At 43.7% G+C, this 11,379-nt stretch overlaps 1 protein-coding gene and 1 pseudogene across 1 annotated transcript; one reads left to right on the top strand and one right to left on the bottom strand.

The window, feature by feature from the left end:
* Positions 1-4,219: 4,219 nt before the first annotated feature.
* TXNIP (thioredoxin interacting protein) lies at positions 4,220-8,358 on the bottom strand. The gene is made up of 8 exons (XM_012807659.2): positions 7,844-8,358; positions 7,262-7,334; positions 7,003-7,150; positions 6,802-6,904; positions 6,412-6,668; positions 6,148-6,304; positions 5,873-6,024; positions 4,220-5,747 (listed from the first exon to the last, which is right to left on the bottom strand). Exons 1-8 carry the CDS (start codon positions 8,091-8,093, stop codon positions 5,712-5,714), a joined length of 1,176 nt encoding a protein of 391 aa, XP_012663113.1. The 5' UTR covers positions 8,094-8,358; the 3' UTR covers positions 4,220-5,711.
* Positions 8,359-8,748: 390 nt separating this feature from the next.
* LOC100954106 overlaps positions 8,749-11,379 on the top strand; it is a 23,089-nt pseudogene continuing 20,458 nt past the window's right edge.

Here is an 11,379-nt window from a genome sequence, read left to right as displayed (position 1 = left end):
ACGGCACTCTGCCCAGGGGGACAGCTTGAGGCTCTGTCTCAAAAAAAAAAAAACAAAAAAACAAAAAAACAACAAAAAAAAGAGAATCGCTTAAGCCCAAGAGTTTGAGGCTGCTGTGAGCTCTAATGCCATAGCACTCTACCAGGGTGACAAAGTGAGACTCTGTCTCAAAAAGAAAAGAAAAGAAAAAGCACTTGCTTGCCGTTGCTCTAACACCTCACATATATTTTTAAAATTCTCAAAACAATCTTCTGAGATATAGGTACTGTTATTACTGCATATTTTTCAAATGAATAAACTATGGCACAGAGAGGTTAATAAAGTTGCTCAAGGTCATGCAGCTAGTTAAGTGGTAGAAGTAGGATTTTATAATAATTTAGATAGTTTAGCTTCAGAGACCATGTGCTTAACTACTATACTGTGCTACACTAAACTATACTATGCTTATATACTACACTATACTACACTATACTATACTATATTAATACTATACCATACTATACTATAATATGCTATAGTATACACTATTTTTCCTTCATAGCATAGGAAAGCTAGTTTCCTATGAACTTTTTCCAGGTTCTAGACTATACGGAGGTAGATGTGTGACCAGAACAGAAAAGGGACAAAAATCTTTTCATCTCTTAGTCTAGAACTATTGAGATGAGGGTGCTTAGCACAGGAACTATAGCCATTGCAGAATCAGGAAAATATTTGCCTCATTCACATTATAAGTTTAATCACCTGGAGGTGGTCAAGGAAAGAACTTTAAGAGGATCTGCATTGAAGTAATTGGACAAAGGTCACTGGGCACATCCCTGTAGTCCTAGCTAAGAGGGTGGCTGAGGCAGGGGAAGATTTTTTGAGGCCATGAGTTTAAGGCTGCACTGTGATTGCACCTGTGAATAGCTACTGCACTCCAGCCTGGGCAACATAGTAAGATCCTGTTCGCAAAAAAACAAACAAAACATAAACAGGCCAGGTGTGGTGGCTCATACCTGTAATCCTAGCACTCTGGGAGGCCAAGGTGGGTAGATAGCCTGAGCTCAGGAGTTCAAGACTGGATTAAGCAAAGCAAGACCCCGTCTCTACAAAATAGGAAAACTAGCTGGGCATTGTAGCAGATGCCTGTAGTCCCAGCCACTTGGGAGGCTGAGACAAGAGGATGGTTTAAGCTCAAGAGGTTGAAGTTGCTGTGAGCTATGATACCGTAGCACTCAACCCCAGGATGACTGAATGAGACTTTGTCTCAAAAAAAAAAAAAAAAAAGAATTTGGCAAAGATCACTCCTGACCCCACTTTATTTCCTTCAGTTCTTGTGTGATTGTTTTTTGCTGACCAGGTGCTTGGTCAGATCCTATTGCCACACTTTTCCCTCCCAATGCCTCAACACAATTAGATCCTAGTGTTGCTAGTCACTAGGATCAGACTATTGTTCAGAGGTATCAATACAGGTAGCCAAGTACCCTGGTTGTAGAAGTATTTGCCCTTTCCTTACTAATTTTGTTTTCTTTAGCTCCTTTCTCTCTTTAGATAGTTTTCTTTCTGACTTCTCTCAGAGCTTCCTACACCAGATTGGACCTAATGAATAAATGATATTCAGACGTCCATCTCCTCCAATGGCTGCTCATGTAGGTTACAGCTCTTTAAAAATTAAAAGGCACATGAGAAGAGCATGGGTAAAGAAGAACCAAAATATTTACCCACTTAAGTGTAGAAACAGCTAAGCCAGTACCCAGGGACGTCAAATTAAAGGAGCTTGAATGCAGAAAATACCCTGGGGTGAGGTAGAAGTTGTGTATAGAAGGCAAAAGGAAGTAAGAGTGGCGACTTTTGTGCTCTAAGGGAGGGATGGGTTTCCTCTGGGGGAACAGCTCTGTTGTTTGCTTCCTTAGATTTTCATGTGCTGCTCAATATAGCAGTCACTAGTCACGCAAAGTCATTTAAAGTTATTTAATTAAATAATTAAAAATGTAGGGCTGGGCACAGTGGCTCATGCCTTAATCCCAGCACTCTGGGAGGCCAAACAGGGCAGATTGCCTGAGCTCAGGAGTTTGAGACCCGCCTGAGCAAGAGCAAGACCCCGGATCTACTAAAAATATAAAAACTAGCCTGGTGCTGTGGTGGGGACCAGATCCTAAAGAGGATCACCTGAGTCCATGAGTTTGAGGTTGCTGTGAGCTATGATGCCACAGCACAATACTAAGGGTGACAAAGTGAGACTCTGTCTCAAAAAAATAAAAAATAAAAATAAAAATAAAAATATAGTTCATCAGTAGGCATATTCCAGAGCTCAACAGCCACAGATGAGTACTGGTAACTGTATTGGACAGCACAAGTAAAGAATATTTCCATCATCATAGAGTTATTTTGGATAGTGCTGGGTTAGGGGTATTAAGGTATCAGGAGGGAACGCATATGTTCTGGCCCTTCCAGCATCCAATCTCTAAGATGCCTTGGGTATAAGTTATCTATCCTCTCCCTGTCACCACCATTCTCATATCATGTATCAGTAGCCAGACTGGGGACACAAACAACCATGCTCAAGTGCTCCCTGGTCTCTCCATTTCTTTCTCCTGCTTCCTGGCCTGCTCTTGTCCTTGATCCAACCACTCCAGCCCCTGAAAAACAAGCTGCAGAAGAAACTTTTCCATTAACTTTGACCTAGTTTCCTGGTCACAGATTCAACTGGGTGGAGCCACTAAATTCTTGAACAGGTGAAGGAGGGTGGGGGATTCAAGTGAGAGTCAAACAGAGCTAAGGATTGACATGTTGGTAATGAAAAACAGAGACTCAGAAAGCCAGGAGAGCTGTGGAAAATGAAAGATAAATGAAAAATGAAGACTGAAATGGGAAAGGATCTTTTCTTTTCTTTTTTTTCTTTTTTTGAGACAGAGCCTCAAGCTATCCCCCTGGGTAGAGTGCCATGGCATCACGCTCACAGCAACCTCCAACTCCTGGGCTCAAGCGAGTCTCCTGCCTCAGCCTCCCAAGTAGCTGGGACTACAGGCGCCCGCCACAACGCCTGGCCATTTTTTGGTTGCAGCCATCATTGTTGTTTGGCGGGCCCGGGCTGGGGATTCGAACCCGCCAGCTTAGGTGTATGTGGCTGGCGCCTTAGCTGCTTGAGCCACAGGCGCCGAGCCGAAAGGATCTTTTCAATCTCATTGTTCAACTCACATTTATTTTATGTAGAACTTCTGGGAGCCTGATACTTGGAATTAGTTTGTGGACACCCATAGCAAAGCCAATCCTCAAATAAAAGCCAAGACTACATCTGTCTGCAAATACTTAAATTAGCTAGAAATCAAAAAAAGCATGGACCTCAGCCATCCCAGAGTTTCTCACCTGGACCCTAGGCAACAATGGACACTATCTCAACAAAAAAAGTGGAATTGTAGAATTAATCTTTAATTATGACCCTACAATAAAACAAAGAGGAAGGGATAAGTGTGGGGATGAATATTTAGCAAACCTTTACTGTTGATTATATGCTTGGATAGGAACCAAGGAGATTAAAAAAAAAGTAGCTACTTCCAAAGAATTTGTTTTTTGAGACAGTTTCATTTTGTTGGCTTTGGTAATGCCATGGCATCGTAGCTCTCATCAACCTCAAACTCTTCGGCTCAAGCCTCAAGTTCAATCCTCTTGCCTCAGTCTCCTGAATAGCTGGGACCACAGGCACCACCACAACACCCAGCTAGTTTTAGAGCTAGGGTCTTATTCTTGCTCAGGCTGGTCTTGAACTGGTGAGCTCAAATCGAGCCATCCACCTGCCTTGGCCTCCCAGAATGCTAAGATTACAGGGGTGAGCAACTGCACCTGGCCCAAAAATTTAATACTCCTAATTCTTAGGTCCTAAAGTTACCCTTGTCAGCATATAAACCTCCACTCTTTTACATCCCCTCACAAACTTTTCCCTGTATTTCAAGAACTCATGAACTACTCTCAATCTGGTTAAATTTAATGATTAGCCATGGATTTGGAAAACTAGCTTAGGCCATTGGAAGATCCCCAGGGAAGGAAGACCAAACATAGCTCCAATCCTTCCCTCTTCACCCCCCCCCCCAACTCCCACTTTAATGACATTTGTAAGAGTCAACAGGAAATGTTCTTTCCATGGATTTTTAGAAGTATGGAGTGTGAAGTAAAGGCAAGCTTCACTTAACAGGTACACCTAATAATTTCTCCAATGCCATCTCAGACAAAAGAAAGAAGAACATTTGTCATTAAAAAACCTTTTATTTATTTTTTTTTACAAAGAATACCCCCACCTGGGGCGAAAATATATCTGGTTAAGTACAAAATATAGTTTTGTATCATACAAAAAGATAATTAAAAACAAAACCAAACCATTGTCAGCCTATACTTTCTGGCTGTAATGATTCTCAGCAAGGGTGGAGCTCAGTGCTCTGACACAGGACAGTGAACAAAGTGCTATGGCTGAGAGTGACTGACCAAGTACTGGCAGCTGCAGTGAGAGAGGAGCTAGTATCTCTATCTCCTGACACAGGGCAGGAAGGGAGTTCAAGGGGCTTTTGTGAAGACTTGCCCTCTAGTTTCTCATGGCAGTGTCTGGAGGCTCTGATCAGTGTTGGAGTGTCTTGATCTAGAGTTCCTCCATGGGTTTGGGAGAAGTCACAATGGGCAAGGCTGACAGCAACAGCCCTTTTATATAATTAAAGTGTTAGAATTATATAATGTTGTCCACTGGGACAAAGTCTCAAAAGTGTAACACTTCTTTTTTTGTCATTGTGCTTACCCCTAGAGACATAGTAGACCAGTTTTAGCTTATATTTAAAAGGAAAAAGAACAAAAAACTTGACAGACACTAAAGTGCTAAGAACATTACCTTAGAATAAATTCCAAGGACTCACATGAAAAGAAAAACACATTCTCCCATATGAAAATGTTTACAAAAAGAGAATACAGTGCAACAGGCTCTAAAAATGGCTTTTAAGACCTTTGGTGAGACAGTTACTATTGCTTTAAGCCAGGTTAAGGTATGTTCTAAACAAGGCAACCTTAGAAGAGCAGCTTCCCTTTAATTTGGTGGTTCTCAACCTTCCTAATGCCGCAGACCTTTAATACAGCTCCTGTGGGTCACAACCCACAGGTTGAAAACCACTGCTTTAATTCATAGTTGGAAAACTGTTTCCAAAGTCCAAACCAAACAGCCCTGGAAGGTTTTCTTCTGTAAGTATAAAAAAAAGAGGAATACACAAATTTTAAGAACCTCCTTTCCCCAAAGTTTTGGCCACGATTTTCCTTCTCTTTCTCCTAGTTTTGCTAAATTGGCTCTGTTCCACAAGGCATAGTTCAAGGTCCTATGTTGTTACAATAATCCATAAAAAACCTCCAAAAAAATCTTGAGAAGATCATGTCAGGGGACCATTTCTGCCTGACTCAAACCAACTAAAAATGCCTCCATTTTTCAAGATCTGAGAAAAAATGGATGGGCAAGATTTTTTAGCTTGTTTTAAAACCCATCCAGCAAACACCCCTATATCACAACGTTGGCCCTGGCTGAAGATACATCCGCACCCTTAAGGCCCAGGAGACTGCCTGCTGATCACTTCCTACATTAGGAAGTCAGAGGCTGTGGTGGATCCACACCCCACTGTAGAGACTAGTCTCTTTTAAAAAATGAAGAGTCCGGGAAGAGAGGCAGAAAAGAAACAAGTAGACACAGCTGCTTCTTTCCTTCCACATGCTCACTGCACATTGTTGTTGAGAATGCAGGGATCCACCTGGAGGAAGAAAGAAACCCTTTTAGTTTGGATAACAACTACAAGAAAAAACCAGTTTGGCCATCCAAGTCCGCTTCACATAGAAGGCTTAGGACAAATCTAACGGTAAAAATGACAATTCTCACCTCAGTGTAAGTTGGTGGTGGCATGAACTTGAACTCAGGAGCATACATAAAAATAGGGCTGTCTTGAGAGCCATCCATGTCATCTAGCAGAGGAGTGGTGGGGCTCTCCAGTCGGTGATCTTCAGGAATGATATCCATATAGCAAGGAGGAGCTAAAGAGAGAGAGTATGTAGAGATAAGAAGCCTGACCAAGAGATGCTGATGCTGTACACTATCACAATTTTATAAACCCAAGCAGACCAAAGGGAAAGAAAAGACATTAGGTCCCGGCTCACCTTCTGGGGTATCAGGGATGTTTAGATCTACCCAGCTCATCTCAGAGCTGGTCCGGCTGGCCATGCTGGATGTTCGGCTGCTTAGACCTGATCTACTGCCAATTACCAATGGCAAGTCAAGGATCACTTTCTTTGAGCCAGGGACACTAACGTAGATCTAAAAAGGAAAATGGCAGTTTTGTTAGACAAGAGGTCTGGAGAAAACCCAACTGTTAAGGTAACAGATAAACAATTTGTCCCCTATGGCCACTCCCATCCACTCACCAATAAAGAATATTCAACTCGAAGGATGTTGCAACCCAAGATAGAAGGTCTGATCTTCTGCACTCGAAGGCTTTTGCCACGCCATGATGCACATGTCCCTGAGATAATATGATTGCCTCTGACTGATGACAACTTCTGAGTTAGCACCTTGGTCTGGCCATTGGCAAGGTAAGTGTGGCGGGCAACAATGGCAGCTTTGGGGACCACAATTCGAGAACATGTATTCTCAAAATCAGCATGGATGGAAATATCATCACCTAGCAAAAAAATAAAAACTTGTTAACTAACACTAAGAACAGTTTATGGTATGTCCTTGCCCTAGCCCTGTGCCCTCACATCCGAACTCTTGAGTATCTAATCTGTCCACCATTTTAAGTACTAGGTTTTTACCTTCACAGAATCCTTTTCTGTCAATTCGAGCAGAGACAGATACCCGACCATCAGGAATGAACATGCAAGAAACTTTCTTCTCCTTTTTAGCAGACACAGGTGCCTACACAGAATGGGACAAAAAAAGTGTTTTGAGATGCCTAAGCACTTCATTTATCATCCCTGTGACCCAGGAAAATAGAATCTTAAAATAAACCTCACCATTAAATCAGGAGTAGTGACATCCACCAGATCCATCACTTCAAAGCTTTTCTTTATTTCTTGAGTTGGCTGGCTGGGGCGATCAAGAAAAGCCTTTACCCAGTAGTCTACACACCCATATTTTCCTTTGAAAGATGTTCCCAGAGGCCTGTGTCAAGAAAAACAATTTTAAAACGCTCTGCAGGAACAGTAAGTGATCAAAGAAAAACAAAATATTTGGAGACAGAAGAGTTCACATATGCATTTAGTTGATACTTACCCCTGAGGAAGCTCAAAGCCGAACTTGTACTCGTATTTGTTTCCAGGTCTCATGATCACCATCTCATTCTCACCTGAAGGGAGAGAAAAGTGAGCAACCTTTAGGTTTCTTGTTACACGTAAAATGTAGCTGTGTGATAAAAGAAAGCTGAAGTAACAGGCAAGGGTATTGTAACAGCACAGTTTCATCCCTTATGCTCTTAAATTAGAGATTCTGATGCATTTTGGGGGGCCACAGTTGCAAAACCCTATAAAATTGAAATGCACACCCAGGAATTACCCTACTAACATCTCCAACAGAAAGCATAGCAAGAATAAGCAACTTAAACATGCAAGAGCCTTTAAATAGCTGATGCAACACTCCTCAAGGACCACCTTTAAGTAGGACATAGTACCCTAAGAAACTGTTCAAATCATCACCCTTGAGGAGGGATATAGGGCAAATGTTTGCAGATTAAAACTAAAGAGGAAGCAACATAATTCAAACCAAACTGAGCAATTTAAAACACTTCGTATAGGTTCTATTGATTTCTTTCAATTCTCTTATCAGTTTTCCCCTTCCCACACTGAACTGAACAAGTACCTGTTGGCTGGTCGTCCAGGAGAAGCGTGTCTTCGTAGCGTAGATACTCCAAAGTCTGCTTGCACTGCTGGGATCCCTGCATCCAGAGGACTTTAGCCACTCCACAAGCCAAGATCCTAACGGCTTTAACTCGAGTAACTTCACACACCTCTACTATCACTCGGCCGGCCACCTTCTCACCACTGCCATACACCTTTTCAGGATCGTTAAAGATCACCTCAAAAGTCTTGATCTTCTTGAACATCACCATGATTGGGCTGAGTTGGCTCAAGAGTCGCAAACGGGAGTGAAACAAAAAAACCCAAAACCCCCAAATCCAAGAATTCTTTGCAGTCCCACGCTTCCTAAGGAGTGAGCGTGTCCTTAAACAGGTTGGGCTTAAAAACAAGATTTAAAGACGCCCACAAAGGAATCTTAACTATTAAGTTTTTAAAATGTCCAAATTTTTGAGCTGCTGGTTAGCCAGAAAAATTCAAGAAAAAAAACAAAATAAAATGAAATAAGGTCTTTCTCTTTTTCTCTCTAACCGAGAGAAAAAAGAAAATCCAGATCGCAACAAAAAGAAAGAAGATAGCAAGTGGGAGGAGAGGAGGGAACAGTCTCTACCAAGAGCCGGAAACTGGCTTATATAGTAACCCCGGCCGCCGAGCCACGCGAGCGCGGGCCTGGAGGCGCGTGCTGTCCTCGTGCACAGCCATCCCATTGGCTGTCCGGTCCTTGTTTACCAGGAGCCCGGCCAATCAGCGAGCTCGCAGAGGCGCGTGGACACGGTGTGCTCTTGGAGCGGAAAATGGTTGTTGTGCTCAGTTGCTACACGGGGGGCGGGGGAGGGGGTCGTGGATTGACTCCCTCCCCCCCCAAAAACTATCTAGGGCGAGTGGCCAGCTGAGGGCCGGTGTGGACGCTTCTGATTTAGGAGCAGTGTTTTTGAGGTAAAAAGGAAAGTGCTCCTGAGGGGATTTCATGCCTGGTCTTAGCTAGTGGGATGACTTTAGAGACAGCTGTTTATTCCCGGCTCAGAAGTGACACGTCTGAAAAACAATCCTGTAGCTTTTCAAGGTTAGGGTGGCGGGGCGCAGAGCGTGCCGTTGGGACTGTGCGGGAGGATCCTTTTTGTCTGTCTTTTACCCCGCATTTCTTTTAAAAACCAAAAAACTGGCTTCTCTGAAAGAAAGGTGAACTTGCCCCCAATTTCTGATGGGTTGTCTCCCTCCCCTCTAGCCCCTGGGGCCCTGATGTTGGGTTGCGTCGCTGTTCCTCGCCCTGCATGTGCCTCTGCTCGGTTCTCTCTGTCCTCCGTGACGGAAATGGTAAGGGCGTGCTCACATCCTACTGCTTATCCCCTCATCTCTGCAGTTTCACCCGCAGAGTTGGGGAACACTGTGTTTATGTTCTCGTTTACCTCATTACCTCTTCAGTAAGGTGTGTTCTTTAGGCTCAGGTTATCTCTCACTTCCTGCTTCTCCAGAAAAGAAAAGGAAAAAACAACAAGGGTGCTCCCCCATCCCCGTTACTTTCACTCTTTCTTGTCTTCACTCTTTGTCTTGACCTTCTCCCAACTCCCTAAATCAAATGTACATCCATAAGTCTGGTTAAAAGCTAGAAAGTCCTGTTTCTAACCAAGTTGTTAGGGACCAGGGGCTGTATACCTGTTTGAAAGATTAGTGTTTTACCTTTTGAAAGTTTTTTCCTAAGCTATTTAGAAATCAGTAAGAAGGGCAAGAGAAGAAACAGGGGTCACCAGAGCACTGTAAAGTCACTCTAAAAGGGACTCCTGATTCCTCTTTGTTGGTTGGTTTCATTTGGGTGTCTGTCAAATTGCTTTCTCCTTGTTGGCTGTGCGATGCCTTAGGAACTGACTCCTGAGAAATTATTCCTAAATGTAATGTAAAAATTTTTATGCAGAGGTGCAGGGATTCTTTCTCCTTTTCTTTGATTCCCAGACTCTTTCTATATCTGTGTTGGGGTGTCAGGAGATCATTACCTCATTCCTTGTGCTGGAAAGAGGAAGATAATGTCCCCACGATTGAGACAGGGAAGTGAATAAGAAGCATTTGAACATAATGAAATTCCTATTCTCTCAGCAAAAAGAAATCTATTCATTACTGTTAAGGATCCTTCTTCCTTCCTCATACACCCTAACTGAGTTGACACCCTAAGGCTAACAAGTTACAACTCAAGTCCTATGTTAAGCAAGCTCAAGAATCAGGCATCAAGATTCTCTTGGAAAACATACACACCTCTATGCCTTGGGAACATGTTGATCCTTAGGGTGTGTGGGTTGGAGGTGGCACCACCCTATTCTAGAAAGTTAACCAACTAGGCTTGACATTTTCTGTAGGTCAGCAATATTGGTACAGTTATAGGGAGCAGAGGAGGTAGGACTTTGGCTAAAATAAATTTTTTTCCTTTTTTTTTAGAGTCAGAGTCTCAGTCGCCCTGGGGGTGAGTGCCATGGCATTATTGCTCACAGCAACCTCAAACTTTTTTTTTTTTTTGAGATAGTCTCATCATGTTGCCCTTCGTAGAGTGCTATGGCATCACAGCTCACAGCAACCTCAGACTCTTGGGCTTAAGCGATTCTCTTGCCTCAGCCTCCCAAGTAGCCAGGACTATAGACACCTACCACAATGCCCAGCTATATTTTTATTGTAGTTATCATTGTTTAGCAGGCCCGGGGCTGGGTTTGAACCCACCAGCCCCAGTGCATGTGGTCAGCACCCTAACCACTGAGCATGGGCACTGAGCCAGCAACCTCAAACTCTTGGGCTCAAGCAATTCTCTTGCCTCAATCGCCCAAGTTGCTGGGACTACTGGTGCCTGCCACCGCGCCAGGCTACTTTTTAGAGACAAGGTGTCTGTCTTGCTCAGGCTGGTCTTGAACTCCTGAGCTGAAGGGATTCCCCTACCTCGGCCTCCCAGAGTGCTGAGATTACAGGTGTGAGCCACCAGCCTCCCAGAGTGCTGGGATTACAGGCCTGAGCCACCCAGCCTGGCCCTTTTTTCTTTTTTTTGAGACAGAGTCTCACTCTGTCCGCCTGGGTAGAGTGCCATGGGATTATCATAGCTCATATCAATGTCAGTCTCTTGGGCACAGGTGATTCTCTTGGCTCAGCCTCCCCAGTAGCTACCACTACAGGCACCTGCCACAATGCCCAGCTAGTTTTTCTATTTTTAGTAGCAACAGGATGTCCCTCTTGCTCAAGCTGGCCTCCAACTCCTGAGCTGAAGGTATCCTCCCGGCCCAACCTCCCAGAGTGCTAGGATTATAGACATGAGCCACTCCCCCCACCTGACTAAAGTAATTTTATAAGTTCAAAATTGTGACTCTGGGGAATTTTTAGTTTGATGGGTATGAAAGTGTACATAAATATGAAACATTAGGCTCAGCACCTGTGGCTCAAGCGGCTAAGGTGCCAGCCACATACACCTAAGGTGGCGGGTTTGAATCCCCAGCCCGGGCCCGCCAAACAACAATGATGGCTGCAACCAAAAAATGGCCGGGCGTTGTGGCGGGCGCCTGTGGTCCCAGCTAC

This window comes from Otolemur garnettii, unplaced genomic scaffold, assembly GCF_000181295.1.
Source record: "Otolemur garnettii isolate 467f Iridium unplaced genomic scaffold, OtoGar3 scaffold00073, whole genome shotgun sequence".
Taxonomy (NCBI): Eukaryota; Metazoa; Chordata; class Mammalia; order Primates; family Galagidae; genus Otolemur; species Otolemur garnettii.
This window is presented reverse-complemented; position numbering and strand designations above follow the sequence as displayed.